General features: G+C 49.7%; 2 protein-coding genes across 2 annotated transcripts in view; one reads left to right on the plus strand and one right to left on the minus strand.

The window, feature by feature from the left end:
• The window catches only part of LOC119097880 (DNA repair protein complementing XP-C cells-like), a 6855-nt gene extending 1041 nt beyond the window's left edge, over positions 1-5814 (minus strand). The window contains exons 1-2 of the mRNA XM_037220822.1: positions 5586-5814; positions 1169-2883 (exon numbers count right to left, since the gene is read on the minus strand). Of these exons, the coding sequence (XP_037076717.1) occupies positions 1169-2860 (1692 nt within the window). The 5' untranslated portion in view covers positions 2861-2883; positions 5586-5814. The remainder of the gene's footprint in view (positions 1-1168; positions 2884-5585) is intronic.
• Positions 5815-6334: 520 nt separating this feature from the next.
• LOC119097876 (lysoplasmalogenase-like protein TMEM86A) lies at positions 6335-23333 on the plus strand. Its single transcript, XM_037220820.1, has 6 exons — positions 6335-6480; positions 17587-17631; positions 18197-18366; positions 19706-19899; positions 20309-20532; positions 21224-23333. Exons 2-6 carry the CDS (start codon positions 17611-17613, stop codon positions 21359-21361), a joined length of 747 nt encoding a protein of 248 aa, XP_037076715.1. The 5' UTR covers positions 6335-6480; positions 17587-17610; the 3' UTR covers positions 21362-23333.
• The last annotated feature ends 1556 nt before the right edge of the window (positions 23334-24889 follow it).

Raw genomic sequence — 24889 nt, forward strand, 5'->3', positions numbered from 1 at the left:
CCCCCCGCTTACGAAGAAGTCCGCGAATTCCGGCCACTTTATTTTCAGATTCTTTTTTTTACTGGTACAATGGAATAGTGCACCAGCTTTAGCCAACTACATTTCAAGATGTCAATTTTCTTTTACTTTCATGTGTTTAACTTGAAGATTTGGCAGCTTGAAGTGTTCCTGAATTCGTGCGTCTGAAAATACAGGTTATGTGGGCCCGAAGCGAGGGCTTGGGTGCCCCTTCCGCCCAAGCAGCGGAGGCACGGCCCCATCTCCGCCCTCTGGATCTGCCATTGTTCGTATACTGGTTTTACAAACGTGGGGCAAGAGCGGTCATTGGTCAAACTTAGCTGGCATGGCAAAATGCAAGCTTCCGCTCCGGCTACACACGGCATCAACTGTCCCACCCAACGCAAACCGGTGCACGTCTGCAGCCTTGTTCGTGTGCATAGAAGCGTCAGTGTATGACAGTCACTGTCCGAGGTCGGCTGGTCGGTCTGCTGATGGCTGGGTTGGGCAATGACGCCGGAGCAAGGGGTCAACGTGTCAGTGGGGGGGGGGGGGGGGGGGAGGGGGGGCGTGTCTCTGAAGTACTGGGGCGGGCGGTGTCTGTTTATGGAACGCTTCTCAAGTGTCAGGTGCCTGCAAGTGGGATTTCAGGCATGCGTGGCATCATCTGACTGGACCGTGTCTGCACGCAATGCATACATGAATGCATACACATAAGGATTTCTGTATGTATGTGTGTACGCATGTGCGCATGTATGTATTTATGTAAGTGCGTGCGTGCGTGCGTGCGTGTGTGTGTGTGTGTGTGCGCGTGCGCGCGTGCGTGCGTGCGTGCGTGCGTGCGTGCGTGCGTACGTGCGTGCGTGCGTGCGTGCGTGCGTGCGTGTGTGTGTGTGTGTGTGTGTGGTGTGTGTGTGTGTGTGTGTGTGTGTGTGTGTGTGTGTGTGTGTGTGTGTGTGTGTGTGTGTGTGTGTGTGCGCGTGCGCGTGCGCGTCACTGACTTGCGTTGGGTTATTGTCTCCAAGGACCACGACTGCGTTACTGCCCACACCACGCTGCCACCGTGTTGTGCATGCTAGCCGTCTCTCTCCCCCAGTCCAGGCCAATGGCCGGCCCTGCTGTCTAATGCGCACCCCGACCCTAGCCTTGAAGCCAGCCCTGAGAGACTAACCCTGATCTGAGAGACGCAGTGCACGCCGCCGCCGCCGGTGACGTCAACGCAGAGCCAGCGCAGCTCCTCCTCGACGTACACCTCGGCCCAGTGGTCGACGGCGGCGCGCGCCGGCCGGCCGCCGCCCGGCTCCGGCTCGCTGGAGCTGCTCAGCACACGCCGGTCTCGTTCGCCTCGGAAGGACGGCCCGGCCGGCTCGTAGTCATCGGACGAATCGGACGGCAGCCGAGGTCGGCGCTTGCCCTTGCGCTCGAAGCCCGCTCTGGTGGCCGCTGCTGGAACTGACGCCGACGCCGCGCCTTTCTTCGGCTTCGGCTGGCTTGCTGAGGTGGCCTTCCTGGTGCCTGTGCTCGCCTTAGCGCCGTCCCGCTTCGGCGTTTTGCCGCTCGGCTCCTTTTTCACCTTGGGTGCAGACTTGGGCGGCGTGGCAGTCGCGGACACGGCGGAAACGGGGGCCGGCTTCAGAGGAGACGGCTGCAGCGACATAACCAGACGGCAATCGACTCCGATGGCCCGCAGTATCAGCACGAACAGGCACACCAGCTCCAGCGAGGTGGACGCCTTCTTCAGCCGCAGCCGACTTTCCAGTGTGCGGAACACATCTTCCGAGGGCTTCTGACCGTCGGCGGCCGACTCCAAGGGAACCTTCTCGCGAAACCACTTGAGGAACTTTTCCACGTAGGTCAGGGACACGCGCTTCGGGGGGTACGCATATTTCGAAGGTAGCATGGACATGGCACAGGCCAGCATGGTCTCTGAGTTGAGCAGCGAGTTGATCTGCAAACTCCGTGACAGCAGGCAGAGCAGGTGCGTCTTGTGAATGAGCACCTGAACCTCACGTCGAACACGACTGATCTGGCGCTTCAGGTGCGCCTCTACGTCAAACACTTTCTTCTTCTTCTTTTTCAGCAAGGCCATCTCAGAAGGCAGGGTGACCTCCACAAAGCCTTTGGTGGCCAGGTCGGAGGAGTGGGCCGCGTTCCCCACGGCCTCCCAGTCCGAGTCGTCCGACACGACAGCCTCCTCCGCACTGGGCCCCTCGCCCAGTCGAAGCAATGCGGCAATATCCCCTCCAGCTGGGCTGGGATCGCATTTTGGCACCAGCTCAGATGGCTTATGGCGTGCCTTGCGCACCTGCTTTTTTGTTTGTCCTGCATGAGATGCTTTTTCCTGCAGGCACTCACGTTTTCTTTTATCAGATAGGCCACTGATGTTGTGGTGGTCTTTTTCAGGCTGTTTCTCCTGGCTGTGTTTCTTTCTAGATTGCTTCTTACAAGATTGTTCTCCTGAACCAGCATGACTGTTCTGGCTAATATGGGAAGTGTCTTGACCATGTGCCTGCTTTTGTTTGGTACATCCTTGGTTGATGGAGCCTTTGTTTGCCCCCTTCCCTAGCCTTGGTGGTTTACTTTTTAATTGTGTGTTTACTCCTCCATTTTCCTCACTTGGCTTCCTCTTGACAGACAAGGGATGGGGCTGCCTCCCTGGACGTTCCCGCATAAGTCTTGCCAATTTCTTTGCAGGACTTAGCTGACCAGACAATGAATGAGCATCACCTGATCTGGGGCATGTCAATTCTGGGGTGTGAGGAGCATGTTGAAATTTCTTAAGCTGCCTGGAACGTGGTTTGGCCTGGCCTTGCACCTGCAGCATAACTTCACTGGCACTGAGGGTTGACCTTTTGGGAGGCATGTTATGACTACTTCATCAAGATTCTGAAATAAACAAGATCACATTTTAGGGACAACTGCTCCATTGCATTGCAGTTGTTACACAAAGTTGGAAAAGTGGTCCACCGCAGAAAACACACCACAATACATATTGAGGAGCATATTCAGTCATAAAACCAGTTACATGAGCAAGAGTTTGCAGCACTAAAATATCACACACATGTTTTGGCCTAAGGAAGAAAAGAAAATACCTTCCCACACAGCAAACAGCAAAAAACTGGTCCCTCATGGCAATAATGATGCTGACAAGCCACAATCTTTGTCAACATAATATATTAGCAATGTTACAAGTCATGATTCAACATAACTCTTGATCACATCCAGTCAAAATATCTTTTAACTTGCTGATGATAATCTGGTAGCTTAAACATTCCAGTGATTCTGTCAGTTATGTAATAAATACTCAGACTATGTTAGGGTAAGTTAGAATCTGCAGTGAATTCATGTGAGAACAATGAAGATTGGCACAATGTGGCACAAATGGGTCCTGGCAAATAATATGATAACAAAAATACCAAAATATGATGGAAGAAATATGGCATTGTAGAAGGCAATGGCATTTTCATATTGCTGCTAAGTTGAAATCACACTACATATAGGCAGGCAAGGGTTTATTTGATGCAATATCAACAAAGTGTGGCAAGGAGAGAGGGAAAGCTGAACAGTTTGACATTATGCTCAAGTGTGGTTACAAATAAAGCTGATTTTTTTAAAAAGTGTTGACAGCAGCCAGGATTCCCACCTAGCTCAACAAGTGCCTAGCCAAGAAAATCATTGAAAAATAGTCAAGAGTAGTCAGCTTGACAACAGCTGATTAGTCACAGATGCTTACAGTTGATTGTAATGCAAGGAAACATGCATCTGTATCAGTCTGGATGGCTTTTGATGAGATATATATATATATATTATATGGCCTAAGGAAGAAAAGAAAATACCTTCCCACACAGCAAACAGCAAAAAACTGGTCCCTCATGGCAATAGTGATGCTGACAAGCCACAGTCTTTGTCAACATAATATATTAGCAATGTTACAAGTCATGATTCAACATAACTCTTGATCACATCCAGTCAAAATATCTTTTAACTTGCTGATGATAATCTGGTAGCTTAAACATTCCAGTGATTCTGTCAGTTATGTAATAAATACTCAGACTATGTTAGGGTAAGTTAGAATCTGCAGTGAATTCATGTGAGAACAATGAAGACTGGCACAATGTGGCACAAATGGGTCCTGGCAAATAATATGATAACAAAAATACCAAAATATGATGGAAGAAATATGGCATTGTAGAAGGCAATGGCATTTCCATATTGCTGCTAAGTTGAAAAGTGGAATTAAGCATTCTGGTTTGCATATCTTTGAATGGAAATAACATGAGCATCCAGAGCTATTGTTATAATTTTACAGTCATATATGCATGCATGCTTTGCAGCTTTCATTGGACTGATACAGAAACCTGGCCAGTTTGAAGTGTTGCAAGCCTGTGCTGATGGTACAGAGTCAGTTAGTGTCCTGAGACCCTTGCCAGTCTAGACAACCAGATCCAATGTTTGTTCAATACTGTTCAAGTTGGAGCAGATGTGTGCAGTGCACTACATATCCTAGAAAGGGTGGTAAAGCCCTGAATGATCAGAGGATATTCATAAATCACACTACATATAGGCAGGCAAGGGTTTATTTGATGCAATATCAACAAAGTGTGGCAAGGAGAGAGGGAAAGCTGAACAGTTTGACATTATGCTCAAGTGTGGTTACAAATAAAGCTGATTTTTTTAAAAAGTGTTGACAGCAGCCAGGATTCCCACCTAGCTCAACAAGTGCCTAGCCAAGAAAATCATTGAAAAATAGTCAAGAGTAGTCAGCTTGACAACAGCTGATTAGTCACAGATGCTTACAGTTGATTGTAATGCAAGGAAACATGCATCTGTATCAGTCTGGATGGCTTTTGATGAGATATATTGTCATTTTATTGTCATATTGTCAGAAGAAGCATGCATGCAAAAATCTGCTGCAGGGTGAAGATCAACAGCAGCTTAAAATGTATATTCCATACTTGTATGGGGTTTTAAACTGAAATAGCCATCTTCCAGACCTCTTGGTGCTGTTCATGACCCTGCCCTTTCAAAGACCTAAGCCCCTCTAGTTTCTGAGCTATACACCCGTGAAAATGGGGAAAGGTATATTAGGTAGAGTATTTCAAAGTCACCCTGGCATTTATGACATACTATTACTCAAATCCTATGGCCATGCTGCAACTGCCAACAAAAATATAACTGTTGAGGGTTGCTACCTGACATTCATGAGCAGGATTTCCAGGTGTAATGGTAGTCAACTGGGTAGCATTCAATGTTGTGCAAGGTGCAATGACATAACCAATCCATGCCATATTGAGGAGCATATTTCATAAACAGCAAATTGTGCCATTTCAAGCAGTCTGTTCCACCTGAAAACCAAAATACTAGATATAAGGGAGCTTGTTTCATTGCATCTGATGCTTACTACAATATCTTCAATGTCAAACATTCCTTTTAATATTAAACACTCATTTTCATTATTTTTGATGGACTGGTTTTCATGTGTCCTTTCCCCAAAGATTGTTTGGCCAGATGACACAGTTCCTGTCCTGGTAACTCATTTATAAACCCAACATTATCATGCATCTCATACGTCAACTACTGCACTTAACTCAAAGTGGGTCAAAGCATCTCATGTTCACCAACTGGCACCCGAAGGTTGGATGCACTACTTTCACAAGGCTCACAGATCGTTGCCGGGCAAAGATCTCTCAAAGGTAGGCTGTTGATACCCAATACTATGCGTGCTGGGCGACCACTTGCCAGCAACTACCGCGCTTGCGCGTTGACTCCTAAGATCATCAAAATGCAGGCCGCACCAATACAGTCGCTATCGGCGAATCATTACAGTCAGCTCACCGCCCATGCTCCCAATTACACACAGATAATCAGTGCTCACCTCCTGAAGCCGAAAAATCCCGAGCTTTGCAATGAAATCCAATACTCACAGAGGGTTGCGAATCGTTATGTAACAATCCTGGGAATTTCGCGGGAACCCCCGTCCCCACAGTCGAGATTTCAAGGCCAAGAGCCGTGTGGTGCCACCCACGGGCTCTTTCTGGTTTTAGAGTCCATGTTTCTGTACACCTCTGGGGAAATTTAGCCCTTCTACGCATATCTGCAGCGAAGCAAGGCTGCGCTCCGAAGCCTGTTCATGGTTTTGTGCACAATCGTATCTAAACCGATTTTTACAAATGGAATCGCTTGGAAAACAACACGATTGCTGATAGCACTATAGTCGAGCGCATGTTAGACGAACGTTGATTTGTTGTTAGTGGCTCCCAAGGTTCGCAAAACGAGCGTGCATTATGAAAGGAACAGCTATCTTCAGATTCTTGTCACAGGTGCGCCGTTTACCAAAAACAAACTTAACCCAAAAGTCGATCAGCAAGACGCGAGGTCGTACGCAGGGCAAGGCGTCGACTGTCACTTCTTGCCCGAACTTTGGAAGGGTCGTGTTGTGGGCGGGCTTCAGCCTGACGTTTAGTCATTTGTTTTCGCGTATCGGTGAGTACGTTGGATCAACTTGCTGGAGTTGCTGCGAGGGACGGAGGGCCGGTCTGTTAAAGGTGGCAGGCAGTCGACGAGATATTTCGGAAAAGTTTGATCATGCCGTGTATGACATCCCGTACTGATACCCATACCCATACCGATGGATTCTTGTTACCTTGGCCCTGTACATTTTGGCTTTTTTTTACTTGGGTACCTGTATTGCCGACGGTGGGGAGAGAGCTACGCTGGCTGCAGGGTTCCTGTACTGCCATGATGGAGAAATGCTGTTCGGTATCAGCCGACGTAGTGACGTCACTGAAAATGGGTTTGCATCGATCTGGGTTCTTTTGGGCCGACTGAAGGCTACAAGGCATTTGCTAGCGATATGATGTCACTGGTATTCGACTGGATATGTGACGTCACTGGTTGTGAGGCTTTAGGGCTCTTTTGGGTGCAATGAATGCCGTAAAGCATCACCTGACGATATGTCGTCGCTGGTATTCAATGAAACATCAGGCGCAACGGGCCTTATTCCATCTTTACCTTTCGTACCTGTCTGCTGCAAGCATTTGCGTGCCGAATAAAAGCTTGACCGAATCACCTGAATGTGTGACGTCACCAATCACCACTTGATACGAGTGTACTTAGGCCCCACGGCCGCGGTGTATCATGTTCCGTGAAATATCACTGGGTATCGTGACGTCAGTGATATTCGACTAAATATTGGTCGCAACAGGTCAAGGTTCATTTTTAGCTTCATACCTGTCTACTGCAAGCACAGGCGTGATGAATAAAAGCTACCAAATCACGTGAGTGTGTGACGTCACTGGTCATGCATTTTTATGGATCTTTGGGGGCCAACTGAGGGCCGTAAAGCATAGCCTAATGATGTGACGTCACTGGCATTCGACTGTGTGTGATGTCACTTGTGATCAGATTTTACGGCCTCTTTTGGGCCGACGAAAGGTCATACTACATTAACTGAAGATGTGCCGTCACTGGTATCCGAATACAATTCAGGCGGCCATGGCCATGCTCCATCTTTGCCTTTGGTACCTGTCCATTGCAAGTATTTGAATGCTGAAGGAAGGGTCTGCCGAATTACCTGAGTGTGTAACGTCACTAACCATTAATTTGTATAGACTGTTTTGAACCCACTGTAAGCCATACCACATCAGCTGACCATATGACGTCACCGGTTTTCGTCTAGGTGTCATGCGCAACAGGCCATGCTCTATCTTTGCCTTTCGTACCTGTTTACTGCAAGCTTTCGCGTGCTATATCAAGGTGATGCTGAACCATCTGAGTGCGTGACGTCACTGGTCATGAGTTCATACAGGTTCACTTGGGCAGCCCAATGCAACAAAGCATCATATCCTGTAAAGCATCGCGGGATGATATGACGTCACTGGTATTCGACTCAACATCAGGCGCAACAGGCCATGTTCCATCTTTACCTTTCGTACCTGTCTACTGCAAGCATTCGCGTGTTATATCACGTCGTTGGTTAAGAGTTCTTACGAGCTCTTTTCAACCCCCTATATGGTATAATGCTTCAGTTGACGATATGATGTCACTGGTGTTCGACTTAGCATCAGGCACAACATGTCATGTTCCATCTTTGCTTTTCGCACCTGTTAAAGTATTGGCGAGCCTAATGATGGCTCTGCCGAATCACCTGAGTGCGTCATCATGAGTTTTTACAGGCTATTGTTGGCCGGGAAAGCCATTAGGCATCATCTAACGATATGTCGTCACTGGTAATCCACTAAGTGTGTGACGCCATTGGTCATGAGTTTTCCCGCGCCTTTTTGGGCCGACTTAAGGCCATTAGGCATCAGGTAACGATATGACGTCACTGGCATTCAATTAAGCATCAGATACAATATGTCATGTTTCATCTTTACCTTCCGCACCTATCTACTGCAAGTATTCGCGCGCCACATAAAGGCTCTGCCCAATCACCTGAGCGTGTGGTGTGACTGGTTATGAGTTTACGCGGGTTTACCCGGGCTGACTGAAGGACATCAAGCATCATCTGGCGATGTGACGTCACTGGTATTCAACTTAACACCAGGCGCGACAGGCCATGTTCGTCTTTACCTTTCGTACCTGTCTATTGTAAGCATTGACATGCTTAAGGAAAGCTCTGTGAAAGCTCCTGAGTGTGTAATGTCACTGGTCATGAGTTCTTTACGGGATGCTTTTTTGTACCTATAGGGTACAAGACATCAGTTGACGATATGACATCACTGGTATTTGACTTAATCTCAGGCGCAACAGGTCATGTTCCATCTTTGCCTTTCGCACCTCTATACTGCAAGTATTCGCGCGCTACATAAAGGCTCTGCCGAATCACCTGAGCATGTGGTGTAACTGGTCATGAGTTTACGCGGGCTTACTCGGGCTGACTGAAGGACATCAAGCATCACCTGACCATATGACGTCACTGATATTCGGGCTGTGGCCCAGACTTATGGCCGCTAGGCGGCGCCCTTGATTATTATTTAGCCATCAGGGCATTCCGGACCGTAGCTGCTCAGGGGCGCATCCTGTGATGTCGGGCGGAATAGCTTTGCATATACGTCGGTTTGTGGGCTGGGATCACCTTTGTTTTGTGTTTACGTTTGTTCAAAATTTTAGTCGTTGAAACAGCCCGTTGCGTTTGAAGTTGTTACTTAATGGTGCGCACAATAAAATTAGTGTGCTTAACTATGGTGCATCTCCCACCTCTGCTGCGGAACTCCGTAGCCGTAGGTGGCCAGGTGACCTCCTACCAACTGATGATCAGTGACGTCACATACTCAGGTGATTCGGCGGAGCCTTCATATAGCACGCGAATATTTGCAGCAGCCAGGTACGAAAGGCAAATATGGAGCATGACCTGTTGCGCCTGATGTTTAGTCGAGCACCAGTAACGTCATGTCATCAGCTGATGCATTATAACCTAAAATGGGTTCAAAGGAGCCCGTAAAAAAACTCGTGACCAGTGACGTCACACATTAAGGAGATTCGACGGAGCCTTCATTCAGCACGTCAATACCTTTAATAAACAAGTACAAAAGGTAAAGAAAGTACGTGGCATGTTGGACCTGATGTTAAGTCGAATAACAGTGACGACATATCATCCTGTGATGCTTCGCGGGAGGTGTTGCTTTGTGGCCTTGGGCGGCCCAAGTGAATCCGTATGAACTCATGACCAGCGACGTCACCCACTCAGATGATTCGTCTGGAGTTTAGTCGATTACCAGTGACGTCATATCGTCAGCTGATGCTTGATGTCCGTCAGTCAGCCCGAGTAGACCTGCACAAACTCATGGCCAGTTACGCCACACGCTCAGGCGAATCGACAGAGTCTTTTTGTAGCGCACGAATACTTGCAGTAGGCAGGTGCGAAAGGTAAAGATGAAACATGGCTTATTGCAACTGATGTTAATTCGAATACAAGTGACGCCATAACGTTATCTGATGCCTAATGACCTGAACTCGGCCAAAAAAGGCCCGTAAAAGCTCATGACCAGTGACGTCACACACTCAGTGGATTACCAGTGACGTCATTTCGTTAGATGATGCCTTATGGCTTTCGCTCAGCCAAAAATAGTTGGTAAAAATTCATGACCAGTGACGTCGCACACTCAGGTGACTCGGCAGAGCCATCATTTAACGCACCAGTACTTTACAGGTACGAAAGGCAAAGATGGAACATGACCTGTTACGCCTCATGTTAAGTCGAACACCATTGACATCATGTCGTCAACTGATGCATTTTTCCCTATAGAGGGTTCCAAGGAGCCAGAAAAAACTCATGACCAGTAACGTTACACACCCAGGAGACTCGACAGAGCCTTCATTCAGCACGTCAATACTTGTAATAGACGGGTACGAAAGGTAAAGATAGAACATGGCCTGTCGCGCCTGATGTTAAGTCGGACACCAGTGACGTCATATCATCAGCTGATGCATTATGCCGTTTGGGGGTGCAAAAGGTCCCGTAAAAAGCTCTTGACCAGTGACGTTACTTACTCAGGAGACTCGACAGAGCCTTCATTCAGCACGCCCATACTTCCAAGAGACAGGTACGAAAGGTAAAGATGGAACATGGCCTGTCGCGCCTGAAGTTTAGTCGAATACCAGTGACGTCATATCGTCAGCTGATGCTTGATGTCCTTCAGTCAGCCAGAGTAAACCCGCGTTAACTCATAACTAGTTACACCACACGCTCAGGTAATTCGGCAGAGCCCCTGTGTCGCGCGAATACTTGCAGTAGATAGGTGCGAAAGGTACAGACGAAACATGGCTTAGATGGAGCATGGCCTGTTGCGCATGATGTCTAGTCGAAACCCAGTGACATCATATCGTCAGCTGATGCCTTGTGGCCTATAGTAGGCTCAAAAGAGTGTGCAAATTAATGGTCAGTGACGTACACACTCAGGTAATTTGGCAGAGCCTTCCACGGCAATGCTTGCAATGGACAGGTACCAAAGATAAAGGTGGAACATGGTCTGTCGCGCCCGAAGTTCATTCGAATACCAGTGACGTCACATCTTCAGTCATTGCCGTATGACCTTTCGTCGCCCCAAAAGAGGCCGTAAAACCTCATGACCAGCGACACGCACAGTCGAGTGCCAGCGACGTCACATCGTTAGCTGATGCTTTATGGTCTTCAGTTGGCCGCACAAAAAATCCGCCAATACTTGCAGCAGACATGTACGAAAGGTATAAATGGAGCATGACCTGTTGCCTGATGTTCAGCCAAATACCAGTGACGTCATGTCGCCAGCTGATGCCTAACGGCATTTCGTCGGTCCTATAGGGCCCGTGGAAACCCACGGCCATTGACGTCTTACAGTCGTATAGCAGGGACGTCGTTAGCTGACACCTTGTGGTCTTCAGTTGGCCGAAAAGCACCGTTGGAACTCATGGCCAGTGATGTCACACACTCAGGTGGTTCGGCAGCTTTTATCCAGCACGCCAATGCTTGCAGTAGACAAGTACAAAGGTAAAAATGAAGCACGGCCTGTTGCGCCCAGTTTTTATTCGAATACCAGTGACGTCACGCTATCCGGTGATACTTTGCGGACCACGACACACCGTGGTCGTGAGGCCTAAGTGCACTCGTATGAAGTGATGATTAGGGACGTCACACATTGGGGTAATTCGGTCAAACCTTTATGCGGCACGCAAATGCTTGCAGCAGACAGGTACGAAAAGTAAAGATGGAACGAGGCCGGCCGCGCCTGATGTTCAATCGAATACCAGTGACGACACATGGCCAGCTGATGCATTACGGCATTCAGTGGACCCAAAAGAGCCTTACACACTCACGACCAGTGACGTCACATACCCAGCCGAATACCAGTGACACCATGTCACAAGCAAAAGCCTTATGGCCTTCAGTCGGCCCGAAAGAACCCCGATCCCGATCGATGCAAACCATTTTCAGTGACGTCACAATGTTAGCTGATGCCTCACAGCTTTTGCCCCGCACGACAATACTCGAAACCCTGCAGCTAGCGTAGCTCTTCCCTCCGTCGGCCATACAGGTACCCAAGTAAAAAATTACCTACATTTTTATGGTTCTTGATGCTGCTTGATGCGCTATAATGTTGTGACCGCGCGCAGTAATCGCGCTGGTGTCGCGGCTGCTGTGTGTGTGCGGCGCTCGGGGGCTCGCCATCGTAATTATAAAAAAATTGAAGGTAAGTGCATGAATCTACCCGTTTTGTGATTATTACGATATGTCCTGCCTTAAACACGACGAATGGTCTACAATTATTTTTTTCTAACCTTAGGTAGGAAAGTACACCCTGACCTAGGCCAGGGCCGACAGGCCTAAGGGTCTTTTATAATTCCTGATCACCACAAGGTAAGGTAAGGTATGCCTCATGGCACAGCCAGCTTCTCTGCTTGGGGCAGGGCTAATATAACTTGATGGCTGTGGAGTGAGAGTGGTCTCTGATGTTTCTCACAATCTTGCTTACACTGATCGCCTATTAAATACACTTACTGTCCGGCTCGAGGTCAGCCAAAATCACACTGAACGTTTCATCCAACATTTTACATTACCTCTGAACATCACTAAGTTTACAAATTTAGAGCAGAGATGCAGGATGCAGAGAGTGCCGGTCGAGGGCTTTAAGTCGGACTGGACCGATGTCAGCAGCATCCGGCAAGGATTAGTGCTTGGACCAGTGCTGTTCATAATTTTCATGAACGATCTGCCAGAACAAGTGCCTGCCAGAACAAGTGCGAAGCTGGTCAAAATGTTCGCGGATGACACCAAGGTGTACTGTCGTGTCCTGAGGCCCCTGACTAACACCTCTACAAGGCTGACCTCGACGCCCTGGCCAAGTGGTCACAGGAGTGGCTGCTCCCCTTCAGTGCAGCGAAGTGCAAAATAATGCACATGGGGGACTGCAACCTGAGGCTGATCTACTTCTTGGACGGCGCCGAAATCGCAATCGAGTCCACCGAGAAGGACCTCGGGATCTTCGTGGATTACCGGCTCCAGTTCCACGTGCAAACGGTGGGAGCGATCTCCAAGGCTAACCAGATGCTGGCGGTCGTGAGACGGTCTTTTGCCAACATCGATGCTCGCACGTTGCCATTGCTCTTTAAGATCTAAGTACGTCCGTACTTAGAGTATGGCAATGTCATCTGTGGCCTGTTCGGCAAACTGGACCGGAAATGGCTGGAACGGGTTCAGCGACGAGCTACCCGGCTTGTCTATGAAGTGAGGCGCCAGCCATACCCTGAGAGGCTCAGACTCCTTCAGGTGCCCTCGCTGTGCTATCGTCGTCATAGGGGAGACGTGGTAACAGTGTACCAGCTGTTTCACGGAGGTATGTCGCTGTCGGAAGAGGAGTTCATGACAAGGCACAACTCGGAGGTGACGAGAGGACACCGATGGAAGCTCAGAAAACCTCGAGCTAGGACTCTCGTCCGTCGTAACTCGTTCAGCACGCTGGTTGTCCATGAATGGAATGCTCATCCACACCCGGTTGTGTCATGGACCTCAGTTGAACAGTTCAAGTCTAGGCTTGATATGTACTGGGCTGACATCATGTATGATGTCCCACGCTGAATCTTCCCATAATTTGAGACTGTTTGGTTGCCGAACTGGGAGCCTGACAAAACGGGGACCTACAGGCCTAGTGGCCTTTTATAATTCCTGATCACCATAAGGTTAGGTAGGTAAGGTAAGGAGAGCATGGAAAAATCCCTTACAATGTGAGTAACAAAATTTCATGGTTTCACAGTGGCCTCTTATACTGGCTCATCTGATGTGCTGTTGTTTGCTGCTGGTTTGGCTGTTTAGCACAATGCTGGGAAGTTGGCACCAGCGAAGTGCTTTTTGCGTGTTCAGCTTTTTGTCTGGTCATTTCAATGTAATTGGTGGGTCTTTGGTTATTAGGGTGTTTAAGGATCAGTTGCATACAGGGCCAAACAGTATAAATGGCTGTGATAAATACAACTATGATCTCCTTGGGAAAATAAGTTTGAGATCTTAAAGTGTGGTCAATGCTAGATTTATGAGCAGGTGATGTTGATTACTTGTAGGTAGTGCTTACAGGCATTTTACAACCAGCTGCTGTCCTAGCATGTTTATCAAGGATTTATAATCCAAAAACAAAACAGAGATCATGGTCAGAAAACTTGGAATAGCCATTATTGGTATACTGTTAAAATTTGTTTAACTACATCAGTGGACTATTACTAGCCAGTTCCCCATTATGCAGTGGCATACTGTGCGCCTTTGAGCATTGCCTTGTTTAAGTTTCTTTCTGATCTTATTATGTGTAGTCATATTAGGATGCAACACTGCTAGCTTCCATGAGTTTGTGGGTCTTGGTATAAAGCTGTTAGAGCATGCAGGATTGTTTTATAACCCTATGAAATCAAGATCACCATCTTAATAGATTTTGTAGCCCAAATAGATTGGAAAGCACAAGTAAAAATCATGACTAAAGCATTGTTGGGAAGATAAATATGTCTGCATATTGGTAAAAAAGCAGGCATATATGACCAGAATAGCCTAGACCTTTTTTACAGCTGAGTGATTTGAACTGAATTTTAAGCTGGAACATGCCATCTAAATTTGCAGCTATGTGGATCCTAAGTATAGCTTTGTATTGATGTGTATAGTTATTTGAGATGGACATGCATTGCCTATTCCAGTTGTTATCTACTGGACTTGTAAAGTAGTAATTGCTTGTGAAATACCAGAATGCCTTCTGCATATATATGTGATTGTTCTGACATCAGCCACTTTGTACAAATTGCACCAAAGCCTGGCAAACTAGTCCCAACATAATGAGCTGAACAAGCTGAACTATTTTCACCCAAAACAGTGATGTTAATCTGGTTATTGTGACTAGATTATGTATTGTCTTGCGTAAACTGGTCCCTTAGGACCATATGTATTGTCTTGCGTAAACTGGTCCCTTGGGACCATATGTTAGGTGGGAAATACCAAATTTTACCTGCCCTTTGAAGCATATCTGAAACTGGGAAAAATCTTAGCAATATCATCTTGGAGCTATCATCAGCAACATTTAATGTAACAACAGGCCATAGAAGTGTTTGCAAGCATGAGAACTGGCTTGAAACCTGCAATGAAATGTGTGCTCTGCTCAGTCATGGAAAATGGTTTTATGTGGATAAGAGACATTGTGGTGTGACACAGTTGGTGCATTCTTTGCATTGTATTTTGAAATTACGTCTTACTAAGCAATGAGTGTATTTGTGCTGAAAAGCATGATTCTGAAGTCAAAGGTTTGCCAAATGTTTATTGGATTGTCAAGTGTCTAGTGGATTGTCAAGTGTTTATTCTAAAGGCACTGGTGTGCCCTGAACAAGAAGAATCTTGGTTTTGCTCTGTTATGTTGGTAATGTCTCCGACCTGTATCAGTGACCACGTTTAAGCATTGACATTCTTTTACCATGTGTGATATATGTTGAGGTTGGTTGCTGCTATCCAGTGGCAGATCCAGAGGGTTGGCCATGCCTCCTATCCCCCCACTCCCACTTGGGCCCTGAATAGGCCCATATGCTCTGAGGGCCAGTTCAGCTTGCCAAGCAAACATGTTTTTTTAACTAAAAATGCAACAAAATGAGATGTGTTTGGGCCCCCTGGTGGCCAAGAGCAGCTGTAAGCATAAGTGATCGGTCTTTAAGCAGTTAAAAATAAGTCTTCACTGATTGAGAGGGTAGCGACTGGGTGATTTTAATGTGCATTACGCTGTCCAGAAGCCTGACACTGTTCCTGGGGCCCTATATGTTCCCTTGCAGGGTCAATGTGATCATTAAGGGGCCTTCTACCCTGTCCTTGATCTCTTTGCTTTGGCTCGGAGGGATTTGTGCTGTTGTCGGAAAATTGTAAAAGAGAACTTAGTGGTGTTCTTTAATGTGACATTGGCCGTTGGCTTCGCCGAAATTCAGCTTTCGGTGCCTCCTGGGTTAGGGGACCTATCCAGGACTTTGCTCAGGGTGGAAAGCACAGCATTGTTGTGTCCGTGGAACTTGGTGCTCCCTGAGAGTGGCACTTTTGATCTCTTTGTTATGCCCTCTGGCAATGGGTGCCTCTTAAAAAATAAAGAGGTTTTGCGCTCGAAATGGTAGTTTTGGTGCTCCTCTTTTGAATGGGCCAGTCCTGGATTTCGTGAAGTGGACACTACGAATGTTTAGGTGCCTTTGGATTTCGGTGCCTCTTGAAAATGAAGATTTAGGAGGTGGCCCTGGAATTTTGTGCCTTTCAAAAATAAATGTCTAGGAGGTGGCCCGGCACTTGGCGCCTCCCGAAAATAGCGATTAGAGTGATGGCCCCGGGGTTCAGCTTCTCTTTAAAATAAAGGCTGCGTGGTTCCGACGTGAAGCCTTTTGGCGCCCATTCACCATGACATTTTGGTGCCATGGAGGGGCACCAAGACTTCATGAGTGGCACAAGGGGGTGGGTGGCTTGATCCCAGGCCTCCCCCTGTGGACCTATCCCTTTCTGCACATGTCATTCAACTGAAAGCAGGAGAATGAGGCAATCGAATTTTGCAATCCCAGGGCATTGTCATCACAACTTTCGATAGCGTACCTTCCTGAGCCCAATGGCTGGTTCTCGTAAGAAGAGCCAAACAGCCACTTAAAATCACTGCCTTCCTGCAGCCTTCTGGGGCGGCATGGAGACGGCACCATTTTTAGGCACGTGCGGTGTCCGCTGTGACAGTGGCTGAGGTATTGTGACCATAAAGTTTCTGTTTTTATTCAGAACAAGAATCCGCCTTTGAGCCGAGATAAGATGAAAAATAGTCATATCACATGTTTTCAAGCCTTTGCGTTACAAAAGAAAGACGGACATCTTTATGCCTGAACAGAGACGTGGCTAAGATATCATGAACGCCCATCTGCTGCCCTGTGCTCATCCTCTAGAAAAAGTCTTTGGGATGAATACAGCTTGACATTTAGGTACCGTCAATCAAATCTTTTGTGGTACTAGAATTTGGTTTAACTGGTACTTCCTAGTAAGCTGAAAGTCGTCAACTCATCATAAGAACTGAAGTAATAATGCCAAAAAACAGGAGCTTCGGGCCTTTCTTATGCTAGGTCCAAATTATGGCGAGAACAAACTGGGCAAAATCAGTGAAGGGATGCGTTGGGGAAGGTTCGGAAGGGATGAAGGTTCGAACAGGATGGGGAAGGTTGGTGTGTTCGTCCCCCTCTCTTCCTAATGAAAAGCTCAAGGTTTCACCCCTGAATTGGTTAGTGGAGTGTAAAACTTCAAAGTCACATAGGGCAGGTACAAAGCCTTCTGGTTTTGAAAATAGCTGAAAGCTACCAAATGTAATGTCCTGCAGTAACTGTGGAGTGAGTTACCTAGCAGTTTAGCTCAGACACAGGTCCTATCTGTCATACACGACAGCAGAAGTACCATTCTTGGCAAATTGCATTAAAGGAAATTGTAAAACGACAATCAAATGAGTCGATAGCATCTTTCTGGATAGATAAAATTCATTGGAGGAGCTGTCTGGTCAAAACTGGCGGGTGGTTAACACGTACATATGAGATGAACGGTCTCGTGCCATAACAGCATTGTCGCCTGCTGTAGCCATCACTGGCTTCCATTGTTTTCAGTTCGGCAGGCGCGTCTCGTTCGAGATGGTGTCCCCCACGACTGTGGTGAGTAGCTCGCGCCGGGCTTCCACGCTCCCGGGGACCCACTGCCATGCAGTGCCAATCAGAATGTAATGCTGTGCCCACATTCCAGAGCGTGTGCTCTTGCACAGGTATACCTGGAATTGGCAATGCAGATTAATAATGTGCGTATTTTTCATTTTAGTCTATACAATGAATTGGTTGTCCGCTATTGCATAACTTGGCCACGCGTTTTCGTCACTTAGTCGCAGAGTGCATGGCATTTACTTGAAATATGCTAGGTCGTTTACCCCTGGTCGTCAAAGGTCGTCAAACTATAAGTTTCAGGATCTGCCGGCCCTCCTCATCCTCAATGATGGATAGAGTATCTAAATTGCGCCTAAATGTCACGATACGGCGTCCGTGCTGTTATGTTTTGAACACCATGGTCGTGTTCCACAATTTACATTTTTCGTTGAGAACCGGCGTTGATAGTTGGAACAGATCCGTCAAATGAATCCGCTCTTCACCTGACCATTTTTATTGTTGTTCTCTTTCTAAAATGTGCGTTTTTCTAGTATTCATGACATGACATTTCATTTCATTTTAGATCAAGAGTGTTGGACCGAAGCTTGTGCCGTTCTTCAAGACAGCAGCCGTCTATTTTGTACTCTTTATTCCGGAAGACCGGCCGTCATGGCTGGCGCTGGTGATCAAGTGTCTGCCCATCCTCTCCCTGCTGGTGTTCGTGCTTCTCCACGGCATGAGCCTTGGCGATGAGTAAGTGCTCAAAGGCAATCGGCAATCGTATGCCAGCTATAGTTGAGCTTTGCGGTTTTGTATGTGCTTAGTTCGCGTCGTACAGTATTTCCCCAGCTGACGAAATGCTTTTTATGCTTTGAACGGTCTGTTTCAAGCACAATGTTTGCGTGGAGCAGCTTGTGTCGTCTCCAGGTTTCGCTGTGGATCACGGTAGCCATTTTCGTAAAGTGGACCTACGACGAGCTCTGTTTTCGTAAAGTGGACCTACGACGAGCTTTGTTTTTAAATTGTTCATTGCAGAAAGCCTTAGATTTCGGCGATTCACCCTTTACATCAAAATATTGAAAATGAAAACCCGTAATTGGCGACAGTGGCAGGTGTAGCTTCACTTCACCAGGCTGGGTTCTGGTGGTATCAGTTGGTCCGCGCCTTGGGTTTCGCGCCTGGCGTGTTGAGCTGCCGACGGCGGGGTTGGTGACGTCTGGGCCAGCGGTGTGCCGGACACTGCTGGCCAGGGACGGGCTCGGGCTCAGGTGTCAGCCCCCGCCGCCCTGGGGCTGGCAGACGGCCTTGGACATGCGAGCCGGTGGATATGTACATTACTGGGCTCTCAGGCCCGCCCACGTTGAAATTGTGGTATATTTCTTCAGGATTACTGCTCCATGCACTGCCCGCAGGCTCCGTTGATTGTACGAGTTTTAGATAACGTAAGCACCCTGGATTTAGCTGTGGCTGGTGTCCAGTTTGCCATTTGTGCAACAGGATTACTTTTTAAACCAGTCGTCGTCAAGGCCACGCATGGGCGGCTGGTCCGTATCGGCCGACCACACGACAGCAGATACACTAAGCTGTTCTAAATGACTGTACCTATCTAAAGAAAGCCGTACTAGGTGGTCGCCGTAGAGTGCCGTTAGAGATACCAGTGTTTTCAAAGCTAGCCAACAACCGTCACGAGTGCTGCTAAGTAACAGGACTATCCTGGGCACGAGATTCAGTTTTCCCGGATTGTGAGTTCTAGTGTGTATAGCTCATTCGTTCCAAGCTTGCTTTTATCGACAAATTAAACTTCCGGCATCTGATACGTGGTGCATTGCTTCTCGTTATTGTGTTGTCAACAGTAAAAAGATATTGGAATCGCATCGCCGAATAGAACGGATCCAAAGCGCGTCGGCCGTGCTGTCCAGCATCGGCCGGTCGCGCGCACCGGCGTGGGGTGATGACGGGGCGGCGCGCGCCTCGCGCTAGCCAGCGGGCTTCTGGCCGGCACATATGTGACGTGCGTCAGCCGTGTCCGTCTGGTGGCGAGGGATGCACCGTCGCCTCGCCGCTGATCGGCCCGGTCCGTCGCGCTTCGCAGGTACTCCTACGCCCGCCGCATCATGCTGGGCCTGAGCTTCTGCATGCTGGGCGACGCGCTGCTCGTCTTCCCCGGCTACTTCCTGGAGGGCATGGCCGCCTTCGCAGTCGGTCACGTGTTCTACGTCGCCGCGTTCGGCTTCAAGCCGCTGAACCCATCGGCCGGGGCCGTGCTGTACGGCGCCGGTGCGGCAGGTCGGTCCCGGCAGCCCCGCTCTGGATGGGTGTCGCCGCCCGGTCGTACGCGTCGGTGCTTCTACGCGCGAGGAAGTGTCACAAGGCTCATGGCTTTCTAAACGCTGTTGGGCAAAACCGAACCATCAGCGTGTCTTATGACAGCCGAAAGATTTCAGCTCCAAATTCGGCCTACCTCAGCTGGTTTGTGAGCTTCCTACATACCACAGCTCCAGCCCGCTGTCCGGAGCTCACTTACAGCTGTCGGTTATATCGATGTCAGAATATGTCAGCAAGTGTTTGCAGCGGACCGTGCCGTCCCGGACGCCTCGACGGCGGACCGTCTCAGTGCTGCTCACGACCGGCCTTGCTCTTGCCGTGCGCAGAGGCGCCGCCTGGCGGCCGGCTGAGCGGTGACCGGTGCCGGCAGGGCTGTACCTGCTCATGCCGGGGGCCGACGGCGTGTTCGTGGTGGGCCTGCCGTTGTACGCGCTGGCACTCATCACCATGGTGTGGCGCGCCATCGCCCGCGTCCAGCTGCTCGAGGACTTTTGGACCTGGACCAAGCTCTGCTCCTGCATCGGGGGCATCTGCTTCGTGATCTCGGACACCTTGATCGGCTTCCATGTCTTCTACGGCGCCCCATACATCCAGGTACGTCTGCTTCCGTGGTGGAGGACGCAAGGATCAGAGCAGTCACGGCTGGTGTGCGTGACTGTCAATGTGGCGGGGGTTTGGAGCGAAGGAGCGTGCTATTATAAGCGGGCCCACTCACTCAACTCGACCCGGCCTAATTTTACAATGCCGCCAGAGGTAAGAGGCGACTCGTTGAAGCTTATGACATTTGGAGTTTATTGTGCGCTTTCGAGTAGGAGACACCATGGTCTCAGAAGTCAAATGCAAGTGGTGGTGCCTTTCCTGATAGCCATGGTTCAGTGGTGACCCGTGCTCAGCCCGGACAACACGTATCGGGCTCTGCAATCGCGTTCGGTCCCTGAACATTTCAGTCAGATATTGTGTAACACCGTCCTATCAGTTGTGCTGTCGCGTCTGTGTGACCTTGTTGAGTCCGGCAGGTGGCCGTCCGTGTGACCTTGCTGAGTCCGGCAGGCGACCGTGTGCGTGACCTCGTTGTGCCCGGCAGGCGGCCGTCTGTGTGACCTTATTGAGTCCGGCAGGCCGCCGCCTTTGTGACCTTGTTGAGTCTGGCAGGCGGCCGTCTATGTGACCTTGTTGTGTCCGGGAGGCGGCCATCTGTGTGACCTTGTCGAGTCCGGCAGGCGGCCGTCTGTGTGACCTTGTTGAATGGGGCAGGTGGCCATCCATGTGACGTTGTGCCCGGCAGGCGGCCGTCATGGTACTCTACTACGCCGCCCAGATGGGTATAGCCCTCAGCGTGGTGGACTCGAAGGCGTCTTACCTGGACGCGCGGCGTCGTCAACGCGAGCTTCTGACCTCGGCCGCCGCCGGCGTGGCGCAGTAGACTGCTGACGCTCACGTCGCTAGCGCTGCGCTGTGGCCGAGCGCGCAGGCTCAAGTTCAAAGCTTGGCCGTAGTGAGCTGTCGTCGTGACAGCGATGTCTGACGATGTGCCCCCGCCTGGTCGGATAGTGTGCCTGATGTTTTATGGGACGGGTTGTGGTAAGCCGTGATTCGCTTTCGAAGTGATCGCCCCGTTTTGTGGCTGCTGCCTGGAAGCTTGCAGATTACTACCAGCTTGAATCTGTCATGACTCGGCAGAAGCGTATAGCTTTTTGGAACATACCCTGTTTTGGGCCTTCTGGCTTATGATTTAAGGCGACTGAAGACATCTTTAAGGTTTCACATGCTATTGAAGTAATCCTAATCTCAAATGTTGGCCATCTGATATTATTTGGAACATGGGACATCTCACAGGCTGATGTCATGCAAATTGTGATCATGGATGTTAGCCAGCTGATATTATTTGAAGTGTGTCGCTTAAAGATTTCTGTTGTATTTCGAGGGAGAAAAGATGTCACATGAAGTGAATCCGGTGAGTCAGATTTTGTGATTAAGCTAAGGAACTGTTACCCGGGCGGGTAGCGGCCGCCTGAAAAGTGCACATATGAGCATAGTTGCATTTGAAGGTACAACGGAGCCCACTAAACCTCAAAGTGCTATGTGCAATCTGACTCAGTAGGTCGGTGTGCACTCGTGTGGCGACTGATGGCACGGATGGGAAATTCTAGGGAATGTCTCAGTGCCGATCCAGCTTGCCTCTGAGTGTCACATGAGGGTCCGACCCCATCCGAAGTTGGGTATGTGGCGTAGGTGGGGTCTGCTGCCACCTCCTGGCTCGGCCTGCCTCCCATCCGCTGGCCACCGGCGCTGCTCGGTGGTGAGGCCTAGCTCAGCACTCTGAGGTCACGGCGGCTTGAGTGCCCGATCTTATCCGGGGTGCGCTCCGTGGTCACCTGCCATGGCCGACCGGGTCCTCTCGTCAGCTGCTATCGCGTCTGCCGTACGAGTGCCCTCGTGTCTGCAGCGCTGCTGCCTCCTCACAGGAGTTGAGAGTGAGAGGATCAGTTGTTGGTCACTCCGCCTTGCAGTTCCCGTGTCGGTTTTGGCGTACGTCGCCACTTGATTCGTCTGCAGTTCTAGGGTAGCGGTGTTGTGGGTGTAGTCTAGAGGGTTGGAGCAGCTACCGAGGCTCGTAGATTGTACGTAGCATTGCTTCCACGCGCACTCTTCCCATGCGTTTCCGCCGATGACCAGGGAGCCATATTGGGTTGTTCATTTGCAATATTCGCCCTCACCTTATCCCGAGTGGTGAACTGAGCTTCTGTTTAGCTATGGTGTCGTCCGATTCGTGATTAGGCGCGATCTGTGTAATATAACGATGTATCGTTTCCTCCAAGCATCCTGCGTGGTGTAGGTCCGATGGTCACCCGTGCGGACCAAAGGCGTGTTGACGGGGCGTAAGTCAAGCTCCCCGCATCAAATTCCGATGCTCAAACAGCCGTCGCGTTGCGACCAGATCTTGCTTGCATCGAGATGGAACGAAATCCGATCCACGGCGAGGAGTTTGCCGGAGGGAGGTGTTTGTCTCCGGCTTGCCCACAGGCTCACGAGAGCCGAGGGCCCCACGAGTGTCGATCGAACGGGGAGAGTTGCGTTCGCGGCAGGGAGGGCAGGGTTAGCTTATAGTGGGGTGGTGAAGGAGAGGGTGGGTTCGGCGCAGGGAGCACATGGCCCAGGTTGGAATGACGAGGGAGTGGGGGACGGAGGAAGGGCTCGTCTGGTCGCAACTCAGGATGCCGACGTGTGGTCTCGTCTTAATGCAGCGCTGTGTTGATCGTGTCACACCATTGTACATTGTCGTCGCGTGCTGTCGTGGGTCAGGGGCAGCCAATGCCGGATGGTCGACGGACCGCACGCTGTCAGCGAGAACACGTCATCACTGAGCCTACGCCAAATATACCATGTGAATCATACTGTGTTTGGACGACTCTCCAGCGTTGCAGGGCGGCGCGAGAGGAGCGCGGCTACAGCTCAGGACTTTCACTTCGTGTCCTGTGATCGACTGGAGGATGGCTTGAATGCAGCACTGGATGACCGTGTCGGTACTGGCCCTTCGGACCATGCCTGCGCGTCGTGGGCGCCTGCATGGCGCTACTGCCCGCACCCCAGTTCGATCCACTCCGATATGCCCCTAGTTTACTACAGAAGGGCAGCTAGGGTTTCGCCCAGGAGGGGGCCAAACGGATCACAGGGGGTGATTTCGTTCAAGGGGCCCTACTTTGTCAATATAGGGTTCCTGTTTCTTATTCAGGTGACATTTTTGGGCTCGGGATCCCATCCTATTATTTCGATGGTCCATTTGTTGGGCCCCTTAAAGTGTCTCAAGCCGTGTATCAAGCGGTATGGCCTTCAGACACGGGTTCCCTGTCGCATCACGAGAATGTAGGGTCGTAACAGGCCCCCACCATTTAGGCAACGCTATTGAAGATTTGAATAAAAAAGGTTTTGTTGGCCGATGCGAGATTTATCAGGCCGGTCGACAATATTTCCGCTAAGGCATCGGGTGCATAAGTTTGTATCTTCCGATATTAAGACGCAGATGCAGCATAGAGGGGTCGACCAAAAAAATCAAAACCAAGATTTGGCGAGTGTGTTGTAATGGCAACTGATCGCAATATGCTAGTGCTATTGAATGCACGTGGTCACAATAGTCCAGTCTGATAACAAATATTTTCCCCCGGCCGCGATAATATGGCCATCTCTCTACGTCAGCAGTGCGGGGGGGAGCACAGGGGGCGAGTGTCCCCCTGAGGTTCCGAGGGGCCCGCAGGGGCCTTCTGAATCTGCGATTAAGGGCCATCCTTCCGGGGCCCCACCCCGCCGGGCCGGCACTTCACGCCAATCGGAGGGCCCTGCGCGCTGATCAGGGGTCCCCTGAGTCGATAACAACCTATGTTTCGGTTAGACACCACCAGCAACGCGCAGCTGGCTCCGCGGCGGCATGGACCTGAGGGTCATTTTTCCAAGCAGTAAAGCCCGAGCCAGCAACTTGCATTGCTCAGGGTCCCGCAGCGCCTAGCAGGGGCCCTGTGTTGGCAAGACCGCTGAGTTGGTCGGAGGCAGTGTTCAAGGAGGCCCGAAGAGCCTAGGGGACCCACGAATCCGTCAATCAAGGGCACGACTGGAGGGTCCATAGGCACAGGAACGTTTCAAAAAATGTGGGGGGAGCAAGCTCAGGGCGTGCTTCAGGAACTTTTTCTGGAAAGCAAGCCCGATGGCCGGGGGGGGGGGGGAGATGTAGCTGTTATCGCTCTTTATTCAAATGTCATGGCTGCTATGCTAGATATACATCTAGAGCTGTTTCTCACTGGTGCACAACCTTGCCTATTCGACTTATCTATGTAGTTCGGCAAACAAGGCTATCTAGCTCCCCAGGATTATTTGTCCATTTCAACACTGTCTTTCCTGAAAAGGCAAAGTTCCACGGGCGGGCACGCATTTTGGGTCAGTGAGGAGGCGTCTGTCTCCG

The sequence above is a fragment of the Pollicipes pollicipes genome, unplaced genomic scaffold (assembly GCF_011947565.3).
Source record: "Pollicipes pollicipes isolate AB1234 unplaced genomic scaffold, Ppol_2.1 Scaffold_463;HRSCAF=517_pilon_pilon_pilon, whole genome shotgun sequence".
Classification (NCBI taxonomy): Eukaryota; Metazoa; Arthropoda; class Thecostraca; order Pollicipedomorpha; family Pollicipedidae; genus Pollicipes; species Pollicipes pollicipes.

Coding starts and splice junctions, on each gene's coding strand:
- LOC119097876 (XM_037220820.1), top strand. CDS start 17,611: ATGGTGTCCCCCACGACTGTG. Junction 17,632..18,196: donor TGGTGTCCCCCACGACTGTG/GTGAGTAGCTCG, acceptor ATTTCATTTTAG/ATCAAGAGTGTTGGACCGAA. Junction 20,533..21,223: donor ACGGCGCCCCATACATCCAG/GTACGTCTGCTT, acceptor TGTGCCCGGCAG/GCGGCCGTCATGGTACTCTA.